At 41.6% G+C, this 16,153-nt stretch overlaps 3 protein-coding genes across 7 annotated transcripts in view; 2 read left to right on the plus strand and 1 right to left on the minus strand.

The window, feature by feature from the left end:
- Positions 1-2,243, plus strand: part of abi1a (abl-interactor 1a) — a 51,887-nt gene extending 49,644 nt beyond the window's left edge. For all 3 annotated transcript variants that reach the window (XM_031583685.2, XM_031583688.2, XM_012815195.3), the window contains one exon: positions 216-2,243. In XM_031583685.2, coding sequence (XP_031439545.1) covers positions 216-391 — 176 coding nt within the window. In that variant the 3' untranslated portion in view covers positions 392-2,243. The remainder of the gene's footprint in view (positions 1-215) is intronic.
- pdss1 (prenyl (decaprenyl) diphosphate synthase, subunit 1) lies at positions 162-8,825 on the minus strand. Of its 2 annotated transcripts, XR_006152911.1 has the most exons (12): positions 8,611-8,825; positions 7,823-7,881; positions 7,592-7,724; positions 7,275-7,405; positions 5,809-5,950; positions 5,203-5,314; positions 4,716-4,825; positions 4,535-4,615; positions 4,024-4,137; positions 3,533-3,613; positions 2,528-3,103; positions 162-181 (listed from the first exon to the last, which is right to left on the minus strand). XR_006152911.1 is itself a non-coding variant. In XM_012815238.2 (11 exons), the coding sequence occupies exons 1-11, from the start codon at positions 8,761-8,763 to the stop codon at positions 2,963-2,965; spliced, it is 1,257 nt and encodes a 418-aa protein (XP_012670692.1). In that variant the 5' UTR covers positions 8,764-8,825; the 3' UTR covers positions 2,295-2,962. The 2 variants fall into 2 exon arrangements, 1 of the variants encoding a protein (XP_012670692.1); XM_012815238.2 differs by lacking the exon at positions 162-181 and having other exon boundaries at positions 2,295-3,103.
- A 25-nt stretch (positions 8,826-8,850) lies between these two features.
- Positions 8,851-15,657, plus strand: LOC105889327 (protein adenylyltransferase SelO-like). 2 transcript variants are annotated; one of them, XM_031583683.1, is made up of 19 exons: positions 8,851-9,200; positions 9,305-9,423; positions 9,505-9,633; positions 9,750-9,814; positions 9,927-9,983; positions 10,176-10,274; positions 11,067-11,134; positions 11,319-11,406; positions 11,499-11,568; positions 11,725-11,797; positions 11,887-11,970; positions 12,086-12,215; positions 12,469-12,513; positions 12,617-12,704; positions 13,003-13,095; positions 13,498-13,577; positions 14,155-14,195; positions 14,491-14,570; positions 15,121-15,657. In XM_031583683.1, the coding sequence occupies exons 1-19, from the start codon at positions 9,017-9,019 to the stop codon at positions 15,241-15,243; spliced, it is 1,716 nt and encodes a 571-aa protein (XP_031439543.1). In that variant the 5' UTR covers positions 8,851-9,016; the 3' UTR covers positions 15,244-15,657. The 2 variants fall into 2 exon arrangements, with proteins under 2 accessions (XP_031439543.1, XP_031439544.1); XM_031583684.1 differs by lacking the exons at positions 8,851-9,200; positions 9,305-9,423; positions 9,505-9,633; ... (1 more) ...; positions 9,927-9,983; positions 10,176-10,274 and adding an exon at positions 10,281-10,976.
- Positions 15,658-16,153: the final 496 nt, after the last annotated feature.

The following is a 16,153-nucleotide window of genomic DNA, read 5'->3' on the forward strand; positions in this document are numbered from 1 at the left end:
GAGGTCCAAAAATTATGTTTATGCATCACTGACGGAAAAACATTAATAGATGGAGCCATTAATCAGCATGAATAATAAAGGATTTTTTAATTTAGTCCTGATGCCAATATGAAATTATCAGTGGAATGTGTGTGTATAGATTGGGCACATTTCTCTTTCTCCCACACACACACACACACACCTCCTGTTTTGTTAATTTTCCCGTTCTCCCTCAGTGGTCGCTATCTACGATTACGCCAGGGACAAGGATGATGAGCTGTCGTTCATGGAGGGCGCCATCATCTACGTCATCAAGAAGAACGACGATGGCTGGTATGAGGGAACGAGCAATGGCACCACCGGCCTGTTCCCCGGCAACTACGTGGAGTCCATCATGCACTATGCCGACTGAAGGGACACACACACACACACATACACACTCTTCTGTCATATCTATCGCTGACCAAACTAAAACTTATCATCCTATTCCTTGCTAAGTATAGAAAAAGTGCATTTGGATATGATCGAATGTTTGTTCCTTATGAATGGCCAATAAATGAACAAATAAAAGTCTATTCATTTTATTTAGTTGTTATGGGTGAACGGGGCAAGGAAATTCAAGTGTAAAGAATGTGGGTGAGGGTAATGCTTAATCCCAGTGAGGCTAGAGCTTCACAGACCTAAGGACCCAAGTAAGTTAGGTTGTGTTTCACAGTGGCTAAGCCAGTGGACAGTAACCCAGCGAATCAATCAAGATGCCCTGAGAACGCAACACAAAATCTGGAAGGATGAAGGTTTCCATTGACTCCAAATCCCGTTTAATTATAAATATGTGCCATTTGGGGTGATTCGTCTTCTTTTCCCTAATCACTTTGTTGTTTTTTTTTTTTTTTCGCTTCCCCATTCTTAACTCTGGTTTTTACACAATCATTTCCTAAACTGAAATTAAATCTCAAATGATTTGATTTTAATAAAAAGACTCTTCTAATTTGATCTCAAGTCACTGGACATCCTTATATGTTGAAAGTGTTGATGTGTGTTTGAAGCATGCACGGAGTTAAAATGTTCAAAAGGGTATGTATTATAAACTCCACTTTTAATTCCATTTTAAAAAGAATTATATATCTACACTGCTCTGTTTAGTTTGTTATTCTAATGTTGTCATTTGGGCTCCCAAAAAATGTTGGACTTTTTGATTGTCTGTATCTTCTTTAGACATTCTTAATTTGTATTTTTTAAATATTTTATATAATTTTGAATCGACCATTTTGTGTTCCCTAACACCCACAATGTTTTGGACTGTATATGATAATGAGGCTTTTTGTCGTTCTGGTGATGTCCGATTCACAGACCCTGGACTCGAGCATGATATCCCCCTCCCTCCTACCCATTTGCATTCTGGGTACAATGCCAGACGGACAAACAATTAACTTCTACCACCTATCTGTATATAGCTTTAAAGTTCATATAGGCAAGAGTGTAAGATGCTACCTGTCTGTACCAATCATGGCTATGCTGTGCTGTAATTAATGCAAACAATTGGACTCAAACGCATTACCCTTCTCATTTTCTCAAATCAGCAGAGGAAAACACTGCCATTTTGCATCTCAGTCGCTGTGGAGACCAACATAACTCAGATACCTCCTTTCAGTGTATGACTTGCAGATTTCATGCTTTTGTTTGAAGTTTTTTGTTATTTTTATGGGCTGATCAGGTTGTGTGCTACTACCCCAAGCAGACATTCCATCTCTCGTTGTATCTTCTACCGCCTGTAGAAATCATAGGGCACTGCTTCGTTACCAGTTCTCAACTTGTTAGAAAAGTCTGTAAGAGTTCAGATCAAACTTGTACTAAAAAGGAAGACTAAAGACTGTAACGTGGCCTCGGATCAGCAAATGTCATTGTTCATTGATTGTTTTCACCATGCTGTTAAAGATTGTGTTGGGAATTCATGTATGTGTTCATTCAGATAGTGTTTTTTTTTTTTTGTAAATCCTTCAAAGGTCATTCCTTTGGGCTCACATAGGCTCTACAGAGTTAACTGTGCTTGCCATAGTCCTTCATGTCAGGATATGGCAGCTAATGCCTTGCTACTTTTAACAGGTTTATGCTTCATTTCTAGTTAACATTCGTTGTGATCCAACTGAATTCTCAAGGGCAGAAATATCAAAGCTTGTGTCTCTGCCCATCAATTTGTATTTATAATATGTTAATTGAAGAAATTAAATGTACAGTCTTTTATAATAAATCCTTCTCCTATATAACATATTGTCAATGTGTGATGACTTGAGGTACACAGAAGAGACAAGATGGTGTTTAACTTAAAAAATATTATTTATTTTTTGTGTATTGTCAATGTGGATTTTAAGGCCCTGGTGGTTGTTGTTGAGCACTCACAGGAGAAGCACACATGAGACAACATCCTCCATTAGACTCCATTCCTTTTTTTTTTTTAAACGATGACAACTAGTTTGGCCTTTATACTTAAGTTTGTGTTTGTTCAGTTGTGGTGTGGATGGATATTGGGGCGACAGAGAAACATGTCCACACACACACGCTCAGGCGTACACACATTTTGTCATGGTGATGCCTCCACTTGTGTCACACATTTGGGATTACAAACTAACTTTTAACACACAGATCCTACCCCCACCTCTTTCTTCCGTGAGTCCACAACATATGTTGACGTCAGATGATGACATAATCAGACCTGGTTTTAGCACCCATCAGTAATAGAGGAGAGTTCATGGGAGTAGAGATCTGCTCATACAGTACAGCAATAAGCATACAATTGACAACAGTGTAAATAAATCTCATTCATTTTGCTCTCTGTGAACATTTCTTTTTTTGTAAGTGTTTGTCAGGAAGGAACCCTCTGGTAATGTAACCTTCTCGCCTCTTCTCCCAATGGCCTCTTGCGGTTCTCCATAGACATAGCTGCCTGGAAGGGTGGCCGGTGTTCAGAGGTGGTGGTGGGTGGGGGTCACTTGTCTCGGGTCAGGACCAGCTCGGTGAGCCGGATGAGGGCGTCACGCTCGGGCGAGGCCTGGAGGCGGCTGATCTGCCGGATGGCCTCCTGGCAGTAGCGCTGGGCGAGGTAGTTGGTCTGCTCCACGCCATCGCTCTGAGGGAGGACGAGAGAGACCATATGAAAAGTCATACAAGGTCAAACTAAAGCTTATGGATACAGATAAGTAAATCAAGCAAATAAGGTCATTGATGAGACGGGCAAGACAAGGGCAAGCAGACAAAACAAGAAATTCTGTGGGACTCGGGGGACTAGCACTGATAAATGAGAGAATGTATTTCTCTTTAAAAAACACATGACATGACCCTGTTATCAGCATCTGTATATGAAGTGGTTCACTACTAAACCACAACAAGTAGGGAGGCTACTCCCAGGATGGAGGCCAACCAGACATGGCTATGTAAAGGCCACGCCATCTTAACTAGGCCCAAGACCCAGCATTATTACTCAGTAGCTAAATAAGCTGATACTGATTGAATGCTTTATGTTCAAGGTAATGGAGCCATAGGTGTAAAAGCATCTCACCTCGACGACGTATTGCCAGGCGCGGTCCACATCACCGTTGGTGCTGAAACGTCTCATGATCATGGAGTGGAGTTCGGGGAACTGGAGAGGAGACAGAGAGAGAGAGAGAGAGAGAGCACTCTAACTATCCCATACTTGTTACCGTACTGCTGTGCGCACCACCTCTTAACTATGTGCCAAGAGCCTGTTCCAAACACGTAGGCCTGGCTTCTGCCTGATGGACATTCTGCTCTCGCCAAACACATGCCTGAAAATAGGAACCTGGACTAAAGCCAGACATTCAGAGGGTTTCCACTGTGTGTAAAGGTCGCTGGGCCATCTAAACTTTGAACTCAGTTTATTCTGCCAATGCTGTTGGCCAATTCATACTATGGTACTGGGAAAAAAAGATTGCAGAACAAGTCTAAATATTTGCAGCTGTTCTCTGTATAATTTTACTCAAATAAATCCTTGATTTCAGTGGCTGGAACATGAAGGGCGGCCTGCCTCACCTGCTCACAGGCAAATAAGACGGGGCCGGTGGCCAGGCCAAGCCTGAGGTCCGCTGCGGAGGGCTTGCCCAGCTGGTTGGCACACGATGTGAAGTCCAGCACATCATCTACCAGCTGAGAGAGGCAGAGGACGTGACAGGGCATTCAGACCATACTGATAAACGTTTATGTCTTTGATTTAGTATGTGCAAAGTTTGGGGTATATTATATTTTATATATATATATATATATATATATATATAACACATATACAGGGAGTCTAAGGTATGTGTGCGTTTGTGTGTGGAAGTGATTGTGTGTTGTGTGTGAGACAGAGATTGAACTACATATATGGTCGGGCAAACACAATCTGCTCTGTGTAGGTGTGTTATCTGAATTTAAAACAATAACATTAGCCATTAAAAGCAATGTTAGCATGTTGTGAGCAGAGTTGTGTCAAGTTTATCGCAGACAGTAAAACCTGCTGTAATGTCTACAGGAACTAGGTGTGTTTACAGAAACAGTCTCTCACCTGAAATGCAATGCCCACGTTCTTTCCGTACTGGAACGCGATCTCGTGCACCTCAGGATCGGAGTTTACTAAAATTGAAACCTGGAGTAGAAAAAAAACACAGGAGCAAACGCGCTCAGTGGCTCTCTTTCAAAACAACAGCTTCACCATCAACCTCAGGAATGAGACAGAACGTACATACTGCTTTACAACTGTTGGCAATCAGGCTCGCAGTCTTCTTGAAAGTTTTCTCGAGGTAGTGCTTGAATCTCTCGTTCTCGTTCTCCTTAGAGCCCAGCTGCATGAATTCACCTGGGATAACATGTCATAAAAAAAGGGTTCAACGGAGTACACCTCATTGATAACAGAATTTCTACATAAATTACACCATACTTTTAGCTGATATGGCCAACCTTTTACAAGGTTGTAAAAGTGAACAGCCACACAGGAGCCAATCATCTTAGTATGTCTACTTTCAGTTTTGCAGGAACCACCTGGACCATGACACCCATCAACTGTCTTGTGAACTGTCTATGATGTCTCAAGTTCATTACCCTTTTCATTTTTGCTGAAGTCCTGCTTCAACATAAACATTTCATGAAATAACTTTATAGTCGGCTCCCTAAATCACTATTACTCTGTGTTCTAAATGCCTCACCAACTGAGCTGTTCTTCTAGGTTCTCCTTACCTCTGACCAGATCTTCAATGACCTGTGACAGCACCGATACCACGGTATTGTTGCCGATCCGCGCCAGTGCCATAGAGGCTGCGGAGAGGATGAAATCTCCAGCCAGGATCGCCTGCAGAGAACAGGTCACAGAATGAGAGACCACAGTTAACACTGCTGATGCAGCACTATGAAGACCCACCCACCCAGCTGTGACAAGGCTAACGTGCATGACCAGAGGGCTTAGGGACCAATCCCTCTGGGATTACCAGCATAGCCAGTTAGCACGAAGCTGCCGTCTCACACAATGCAACTGGTCAGTGTTAGTATTGCACGACTGCTTGAGCCAGGTGTTAACACCTACAAGGCCAGACAGTTAGATTCCCACAGGAAGCATGCACACAACAATAGGCAACGCTCCCGTTTATTTCATGATGTTTTAACTCTGCTTTTATCAGGTCAAGCATTCACTGTATTGACAGCTGGAGCGCAGTGGAGCTTTGACTGAAGACTGGCTGACACATCAATCACTAGAAAGCAGCCACTCTGAAAGCTACGAACCCTCTTGAGTGCCTCTTGAGAGCCTCATGAGGTGAAAAGCTTAAATTTAGGGCAAGCAAGACACACCTTTTTCTCCCCCCACATCTCATTGATAGTGGTCTTTCCCCTGCGCGTGTCAGAGCCATCAATGACATCATCATGAACCAGGCTGGCAGTGTGGATCATCTCTGAGATCATGGCTATAGAACGCTGTGCTGGTAGAAGTTCCCTTTGAGCAAGAACAAAACAAACGTAATTTCCACCATTACTGATATTAGAGATAGAATATGATGTTCGGATCCACACACCAGTGTTACATTCTTTTCAAGTCCATCTTTTCATTTCCATTATTTAGCAGTTTTTCATTACTTCTCCAGAGCAGTATCATGTCTGTATTATTGCTGTACTCGACTGGGCCAAAGGGCTGAACGTTTTTTATTCGACTGAGGCTACATTGCCTTCCACACGACACCCAGTGTGGCACTATCTGCACAGAGGGAAGCTAGCATGCAGCCAAGTGCACCAAGGTCCCGTGATAAATCAAATTAGCCTGCATGAACAAATCTACAATTAAAAATGTAAACCCCACCCCACCACCCCCACCCTTCCTCCCAATCTCTGCAGCAGGTCCAGACTGACTTCTAAGTCTATGTTCATGATCAAGCTGCTGTACTCCTCCAAGGCCTTTTTTCCTAATAAACAGGTTGGGTTGAGTGGATCACTTTTGGTTCATTGCGCAGGTAGGTGCACTACGGAGTAGGGCTGAACGATTTGGGAAAATAATCTAATTGCGATTTTTTACCAAAATATTGCGATTGCGATTTAATATGCGATTTTTTTTTTTTATCCTCTTTTTTTCCCAACAAAACGTAATGAATGATTTAAGTATGACCAACACAATATTAGATACATTTAGTGTAAAATATTATTTTTGTGGTGTGTGTTCACTGTTTTTGACATTGAGGATGTGGTGTCCAGAATGAAGCCATGGTATGCTATCAGTCATCAGACCTGACTTAATGTTGTTACAACTGTTACTGGGGTTACTGTTGTTGTTGCAGCTGTTACTGTTTTTTTTTTAATCAATATTAGATACATTTAGTGTAAAATATTCTTTCCCAAATTTTACATTTTTTTTAACTGCTCATTACAGAAACAAGAACAACAAATCGGTGGCTTTGCCACTGTGCATTTAAGTAATTTAAAAAAGTCATTTTAAGTATAAACACTAGGCATGCACTTTTTAAACACGGTGTGCAAAATATACCATCTTAAAAAAAAAAAAAAATTTAATTTAATTTTTTTTTTTTTTTTAGACCACGTTTTTTAATCGCGAACGTTGCGGTTAGAAAATCGCGTTCTATTATATCGCGATTAAATCGCAAATGCAATTAATCGTTCAGCCCTACTACGGAGGTTCAGTCTAATAGGCCTAACGGTAACCAAAACCAATGCAATGCCAGTTCGGATTATAGGCACAAGTTTAATTGGCAAATGCATGAACTTTTATTCACTAGAAACATTGTAGAGTAATCTCTGTATTAATGACTTACCCTGCTCCGTTGCTGTGGATGTTACAGGCCCGGGCCATTAGCACCACGATCATGGGTCGGAAGGATTTGCCCTGGCCATCAAAATAATAATCACATAGGGCCTTCAGCTCTTTCTTGGAGACAAAAAGCTCCTGCAACATGAGGAGAAATGGGTGGATCAGAGACAGCAAGTTAGCCTTAAACATTGTGGTGTAGGTTGGCTGCAATTGTAATATAAAAGTATGCTGTCGGGACCGTGTTGAATTTGATTACAGCAATCAAACAATGAATGGGCTGCAATGGCTTTCATATGTTTGAAGCTTAAAAACGTGCCATACCTTTCTAATATCATCATACAAGTTTTTCAAGTCATTCTGAGCAAGAGTGAATGGATCTTTTAATTTGGCATCGCTGTGTGTCCTCCTGCAACAGCAAGGTCTTGGTGTGCTGTACAGGAACCGAGATCTGTGCCTGCAAGAAGAGTAGTTGGTACACTTGTGTCAAAAGGCCTTTCATTTCAAATGAATGGGTTGAAGTAAAAATGTGCAGATATCTGTTAAAGGTTGTACCTTGAGAGAAAGTTTGATGTAACTGTATTTAAAATCACAGGCCTGCCTGGAGTCTGTTCCTGCAAAACACCAATAACCCGCCCATCATCAATCATCAATGAATCATTGAATGTCATCGTCAAGTAGCCAAACCAAACAGTTCCATGATCAGATAATGCATGTTTACTATGGGTAGGTAATGTGATCACAACTGAATTGTAAGTTACCAATTAAATATACCATTAGGGCGTACTGTCTGAAGGACATGGTGAGGTAACTCTATCTACCTGTAGAGTGGTTAGCATTAACGTTTGAAGCGAGCTATGCAGGATAATTTATGGTTAGCTAGCAAGCTACCAGTTAAGATGACAGCTCGTCTGAAGTTACTCCACATCAATGACAAGCATTCTCGACCTCTACGTAGCTGCCGCTGGTTGAAAGTACATTAGCTAAGCTAAGCAACTGTTAACTTAGTGCTAAAACTCCTGGCTAACCAGCTAGTGGGGAACCAAAGAGAATGATTGTAATGAGTCTCATTATGGACACATTCGTTGTCAAGGGACAGCATCCCTTGGACGGCAATATTAACTACAGGACTAGACATAACGTCAACGACATGGCTTCAGAGAAAATCTGGACATCTTGAAATGTAGCTAGAGGTAGCAAATTCATTGAACTGAATGGCCACCTCGTTCAGAGCTGTAAGCAGATTGGATACCAACAGCATGACCTTCTTGGGGTTGACAGCAGGCTCAACTAGCGCGCCAGCTATCTCTGAGCATGAGTAAAGGTTAGCCATCTATCATTACCTGATTATCTAAGCTCCCTAAAGAGTCCGTTCTCCTTATCGATGAGGCGGCGATCGACACGGGTCTTCCCTTTGTTCCGCAAAATGAATCAAGTAAAGTGATGCCGGTAGACCCTGCATTTCTCCTCCAACACAGCCTCCACGGTATCGCCATATTCCTACCACACCGGCATGCATTCCCGACCAGTAGGTTATTACAAAATGTTCCGCAGGAACCGGAACAGCTCTGGTGACGAATACTCTTATGTCACGAAAGAAGCAGGAAGCTCCTACTTGCCCCATGATCATGGCAAAATGCGCGAGAGCAATGCAGTTAAATAAACATTACCCTAACAAAACCAACTGCAGATTGAACATCAACTGAAAGTAGATGTCTTGTGTTGCAAATTTCCATCGCCGGGGGAAAAATGGAAATAAACATCGCTGCAGTCTCATTTCTGATGACACTGGCTAACTGTTTTCTGTTATGTTTGAACTGTTCAGACGTCTGTGGAATAGATGGATGGCGACTTCACTCAATAAATGCCAGCAAATCTCGTCATAGTGCAAGGAGACACAACATTCCTACACTTTCATGCAAAAAGCTGATGGGTAACAACTATTTTACGCGTACGCAGCAACACTGTATCCGTCCAAAGCTCAGATACAATTGTGTTTAGACTATAATTTGCTGAACTCTTCACTGTACTTCACAGAGGCTTTCCCCCTCGATGAAGTCGATGGCAACTACGTCCGTACTGTGAAAAGATGTGTCTTTTCAGAGTCGCCCCCTACTCCCCTGAAAAGTCCTCTGAAGTTAGCAGCAGTCTCAAAGGTAAACTGCGCAAAAAGGCCTGTCTCTCAAACTGTGTTTTATAATGGCATGTATAACGAGGCTTACTCTTTCTCTCTTCAGGAGGTGCTAGAAAGTATTTTAGATCTTGATGTGCCAATTTCGCTCTTTGAGGACTTTGTCCTGTACTTCAGTGGGGGCAAACTCTTCCCCGGCTCAGTCCCCCTCTCCCACAGATATGGAGGACACCAGGTATTGTTCTCCACGCACTATGAACACTATTGGGTTGTAGAATGCACAAGCCTAAAGTTTTGGAAAGAAAAAGTATGATGAAAAATTAAGGCTAATGATTTTAACTGCTTTTTAAGTTTGGTTACTGGGCAGGTCAGCTGGGGGATGGAAGAGCGCATTTACTGGGTGAATACACAAACAGGTTAGTTGGTAACATTAATGCATCACCTCATAAAGCCAATCATGCCTTTTGACAGAATATTTCAAAGCACTGGAGTAGCCTGACACTATTGGATTTATAACCACTGTTGCAGAAAGGGTGACGTATGGGAACTTCAACTGAAAGGGTCAGGAAAGACGCCCTATTCACGGTAATTTAACAGTCTGTTGCCATACCATAACAACCTGAGGTAGCATAACCATCAAGTAATTTTGTATTCTGATCCTTCATTGCTGCTTATATGAAACAGCGAATGCATGGAGTTGCCCTGTAATATGTGGAATATTCTTTCTAATTTGACATGCTTCTCGATTTCAGTTTATCACTCTGATCTGTGCTGTAGGTCTGGAGACGGGCGGGCAGTGGTGCGCTCCTCCGTTAGAGAGTTCCTGTGCAGTGAGGCCATGCATCACCTGGGGGTGCCCACCTCCAGAGCGGCCAGGTGAGCAGTTTGTCTCCAGACAAACAGTTGAAGATATTACTATCATTTTTACTCTTTGCTGAAAGACATCATTGTCTGTTTTCTGTTCCCTAATCGCCTTAATTTAAATAAGATTAACAGTAGTGCTTTTAGATTTTTTTTTTAAATGCGAGCTTCAAGAGACATGCTATTGTTTTTGTTGTTTGTTTGTTTCTTTTGCTGTTTTAATTGCATCTAGAGATTCACTGTGTGTTTATTTCATCTTTAGTTTTAGGTAACTGCCGTTGGATGCGTCTTAGTTGTCGTAGTTGGTCTGACCCTTCTCTGTCTTTCAAAACTGTCAGTGCTTCCCACTCTTCTTGTCATCTTTTCTTACACGCACTTTTTCTCTTGGGTTTACTTGAACCCAGTCAGTCTCTGCTGAAGCCATTTCAGACACATGGCTTTAGCTCATAATTCAGAGGGAAACCAAAGCGGTCATATAATCTGTGAACAAACACGAGAGGCCAGGAAGTGAAGGTGCCGGGTGGGTGGGTGGCTAATATCTACTGTGTCGAGTGGCTGCCGTGAGATGTGTGAAAGTGATCTAGCAGAAGGAGGCTTGTGTAGGTCGCACAACTGTCTAGATATCAAACTGTTCTGAAGAGAACAGGGCCCATGATCATTATCCATTAACTCAGTCAAACACTGGGAATGTCTTGGTTTCAAGATGTGTAAGGAGAGGTCAGTCAAAGGTTCTTCTTTTATTCTTGGTAGGAAGTCATAGTGTCATGTGTATGTTTGATGTCAAGGTTGTGTTGAATCGATTCACAGCCTAATAGTGAGTGAGGAGCCTGTATGGAGGGACCCGTTCTATAATGGCAGCGTACAGAAGGAGAGAGGTGAGGTCAAAGTTCATATATAATTACATTGTCATGGTATAATATTGTATTCCATTATAGTGTTATGGTATATAATATTATAGTATCACATGAAATAGCCTGGAATAAAACTGTATTTTTTGGCTTGGTACCTCAGTGGTTTGTCTTTGCTTTGAATAAAAGGCTCTGTGTGCTCCTTTTGTAGGAGCAGTGGTTCTGCGTTTAGCCAGGTCTTGGTTCCGTATAGGTTCCCTTGAGATCCTGACCCGGTCTGGAGAACTGGATCTCCTGAGGTCTGATTTACCATAATATCTTCTGAGGAAAAGCAGTATTAATCATCAGTGTCTAAATGTTATTTACACAGTCCTTTTGCTTTTTACCACAGAAAAGTATTGGACTTTGTTATTGAGGAACATTTTACATCTATTAAAACTAATGACCCAGACAAATATGTGGTAAGTGCTTATATTGAAGATGTTTCAAGACATTACAATATTCCACAATACAATATTATTTTCTAATATATTGACTTCTTTTTGGATTTGATACACATTATTCATTTGAAATGCTTGAGATGCTGCAGCTGACAGATAACACTTTGTTTTACACAGACTTGGTTCTCTACAGTCGTAAATGAAACTGCTCATCTGATAGCTCAGTGGATGTCTGTTGGATTTGCACACGGTAAGTACATTTCTATAGATCTTTCACACAATCATACACTGAACATGATGTCTAAGGCCAAACAGTCACATTGTTTCATCTTTTCAAAGGTGTGGGAAATACAGACAATTTCAGTCTCCTGTCTATCACCATAGATTATGGACCATTTGGATTTATGGAGGCATATAACCCAAGTAAGTTCTGCCATGCTCCTAACATCTCTCTGCTACTGGTAATCATTCCAAAGACACAATGTTTTTCTCCTATTGTTGTCAATGACCCTCTTTTCTATGGTCTCTATGCGATCAGGTTTTGTACCCAACACATCGGATGATGAGGGGCGGTACAGCATTGGAGCTCAGGCAAATGTGGGCCTTTTCAATCTGGAGAAACTTCTGGAAGCTCTGTATCCTGTACTCAATTCCGACCAGCAGTCATGGTAAGTTCCTACTTACTCTTCTTGGAATAGTGGGATGAGGTGTTTTTACTTTACATTACATTTAGTCATTTAGCAGACGCTTTTATCGCAGATAACACTAAATACATCAGATATCACTTGGAAGTACTTACACATGCTTGTTAAGTGTAGGAATTCTCTGCACTACAACTGAGTTTGGATCAAAGCACCTGCTAATAATGAATGAGATGATTTAATGTGCAATCACTACTGACTGTGTCTGATTCTGTTGCAGGGCAAAACACATATTAAAAGGCTACCCCCAAATATACCAGAGACGGTAATTGGAGTCAAACTTTAATGGATTGACATTTGAAATGTATGTCATTAGAAAAAAGCGTGCTTGTTCTCCTTGTGTCTGACCTTGCAAATGTAATGTTTAGATTTCAGGAGTTGTTCAAAGCAAAGCTTGGTCTAGAAGGAGAGGAGGAGGATGATGATGATGGATATCTAATAGCCTTCCTTCTAAAGGCAAGTGGCTTAAGCAGTCCGTGAAGACAGCCTCCTGGCTCTCTTGCAATTACTTAATGATGTCTGTCAACCATTTGTGAGTGTAGGATATGATATCTTGCATACCATGTGCTGCCTTGTGTCAACTGGGTGGGAGTGTAAATTTCACTTGTAGAAAGCCTGTACATTTGTTTGAAAAAAGTGAGTTGATTGTATGTGTGGCTGTGTTCATAATAATCTGTGACTGAGTGCTGCAAGAGTTGTCCAGTTGCGGTAGTTTGTGTAGGGCACGTTCATGCTGATCAGGGTTTGTTTCCAGATGATGGAGGATGCTAGTGCAGACTTCACCATGACCTTCAGACAGCTAAGTGAAGTTTCAGCCCTGCAGCTCCACAGCAGGAGCATATCAAAGGTAATCACCCCTGGCCTAGACTATCACACTGAAGTGCTCTGTCATAGGCATTGCATTACAATAACTCTCTCATAAGCACTGCATACTTATTCAAATGTTGAATCTGTTCGGTTACATTGAAAGTAAAGTATAAGATACATCTACAGAGAGTAAGGGTGGTTCTGTAGCCTGGTTCCCAGAACTGGAAGCAAACAGGATCTTTATTTGGCATCGTGTACTCTCTTTGAATACCATGTAGGCATGAGAGCTTTAAAAAAAAAAAAAACTGGGATAAAAGTATGGGTTTCCTGTATATCCATTAAACAGCTGCAGAAGATGATGGATTTGCAGAACACTGCTGCCATTGTGCTTTTGATGTGTTCAATTGAGAGTATCGTAAATGTGTGCTTTCTCTTTTCACAGACAATGTGGGCTTTGCAAGAGCTGTCTATGCATGAGTACTTCCCTGAGTGGGTGAACATGTACCTGCCAAGGCTCCAAAGGTAACATTGCAGTTCACTTATGAACCCTTTTTGCACACATGTTTATTTTATGCTTCTATATTCTACGCGCACATGAAGACGTGGCTCACAGGCCTGAAATAGGGGTTTTATTCTAGAGGCTAGAATTTTTCTAAGCTGTGTGTTAATACATAGTGCCTCAAACGATGCCTTGTTAAATTTAACAGCAATATGTGAGGTGCTGTGATAAAATCAGTGTGCAGAGTGTGTTGGCATGTGTTGGCATGTGTTGGCATATGTTGGCTATGGCCCTAGTATGTATGTATTCATGTATGAAGATGAGGTGTGGTAGTTCAGGAGGTCGTGTAGAGGTCATAGAGTGTGCCAAGTGTTCTTACAAAATCACTTGGACGCTTCATAATACCCCACTGTTCCTGTGCAGGACATGATAACATCTCAGTCAAAATTCCCAATCCAGTAATTTATTGTTTTTCCGTTAGTGTTTTCTTTTCCCTCCTATGCTGGTCATTTGAGCCAAGCTTCCTTGAGGGATGATAGCTTCCCCAGATGAGGTTAGATTTCACTGACCACTCGACTGATTCCTGCTGTTCTCTGCTAGGGCACAGCGATCAGACGAGGCTCGCCAGCACAGGATGAGAGGTGAGTCTTCACCACGATAACGCTATTCTGCGTGGACAGACCCGAGCAGCTGGAACAGGATGGGAAGCATGTAAACCGTGCCGAGAGTGAAGAACATGCAGTGCTGCTTAAGCATTTTACCATGAAGGAATCTAGGCTTCCATAAATGTGTGCTAGATGATAGCATCAGTGTGAGATAGCTGTGATGGCCACATTTGCCTTCTCATGAAAATTACTTTTTTTCACAGCAAAGTAAAATTTGATTGATTAGATTTGATCTCTTTTAAAAAAAAAATTATTGGATTGTGTATTGCAGGGGTCAATCCTAGGTATGTCTTGAGGAATTGGATGGCAGAGTCTGCGATTCAGAAAGCAGAGAATGACGATTTCTCTGAGGTAATATTTTATTTCTATGCTTGCTGTCAGATACCTCTTGCAGTAGGTCTTTGACAGTGTATTGTTTTGCAATTGCACACACTGCACTAGCCTCATGCATTAATATAAACCACAATGCATTTCTGAGTAGCACAGTTCAAAGCAAATACATAAAAATGAAGGAAATAAGTGGACTGGAATGAGAGTTTCTTGATTAAGGAGTAAAAATAACCTGGCATATCAGGATAGGTTTTCTCTGCCAGTGCTGGCTTTGATATGCTATTTCCTTTCATGATAATTGATCTGATAAAACTCCAGTTGTATTTGTGTTTTCATTCCATTTTAAATAATCATTGAAATGGGAATATTTTCTTTCAAAAACACATATTTTTATATTTATTTAACTCCTAAAAAGGAAACATCTTCACTCAAGTCACTCAGTGCTATCAGAATGACATTGGAACCATGAGCAGTGTGCTTTGGCTTCAGCTTTTCATTGCACTCCTCCATCACTTGGTTTCATTGTGACTGGCCTCTACTGAGTGTCTGTACTAACTGTGTACCTATTCAGGTGAGGTTGCTGCAGGAAGTCCTGGCCAGGCCCTACACCGAGCAGCACCGGGCTGAGGAGCGAGACTACGCCAGCCCCCCTCCTCACTGGGCACGGGGGCTGAAGGTCAGCTGCTCCTCCTGACGGAGGTCACGAGGTCAAAGGTTAAAAAGGAGGACCTCTTCTCAGGATGCACTTTTATTGCTGTCTCAGGGATATCACTCAGTACTACTTACTAGGCAAAGGTGCTGGGAAGGGAAGTCAAATGGACAGATGCAAATTTTTTGGGAGGACATTTTCTGTGACATTGGGGGGGAGCAGTGCTTTGACATGACCATGAGTGCTGTGACATGACCTATTGTGTTTGGCCGACACATAATGTAGACATTTTTTGCCAACACTGGTCAGTTTTTGCATAACTTAACCATTTCAAGAAGGCTGGTAAATCATAGTGATAAACTGTGTTTTAGCCTAATGCTTATTTTACCCTTTATTTTCGGAAAGGAGGATATACCCTTTATTAGGGCACCAGAATAAAACATTTAAGTTCATAAACAATTAATGTAATTTGTTTATTTCAAAAGAAATTGTATATTTGTTATATTGGACCTTCAAGAGCATTTTTTTTTACCAGACCTTATGTGGTGAATACAGTGAGCATACGGAATTAGCACCGTCACTGACTGAGCATGTAAGCAAAATGTCAGCATACAGTGCCCTCCAGAATTATTGGCACCCTTAAGTAAAAATGTGCAAAACGAGATGTTTGTGATCTCTCCTCTTCAGCTCATCCCACAGATTTTTAATGGATTTAGGTCGGGGGACTGTGATGGCCATGGCAAAACCTTTTATTTTGCGGTCAGTGAACCATTTTTGTGTAGATTTTGAGGTGTGCTTCAGATCATTGTCCTGCTGGAAGATCCAACCACAGCCCATTTTAAGCTTCCTGGCAGAGACTGTTAGGTTTTCATTTAATATCTGCTGGTATTTGATGGAGTCCATGATACCATGTATCCTAACAAGATGTCCAGGGCCTTTGGAAGAAAAACAGCCC

This window comes from Clupea harengus, chromosome 17 (assembly GCF_900700415.2).
Source record: "Clupea harengus chromosome 17, Ch_v2.0.2, whole genome shotgun sequence".
NCBI lineage: Eukaryota > Metazoa > Chordata > Actinopteri > Clupeiformes > Clupeidae > Clupea > Clupea harengus.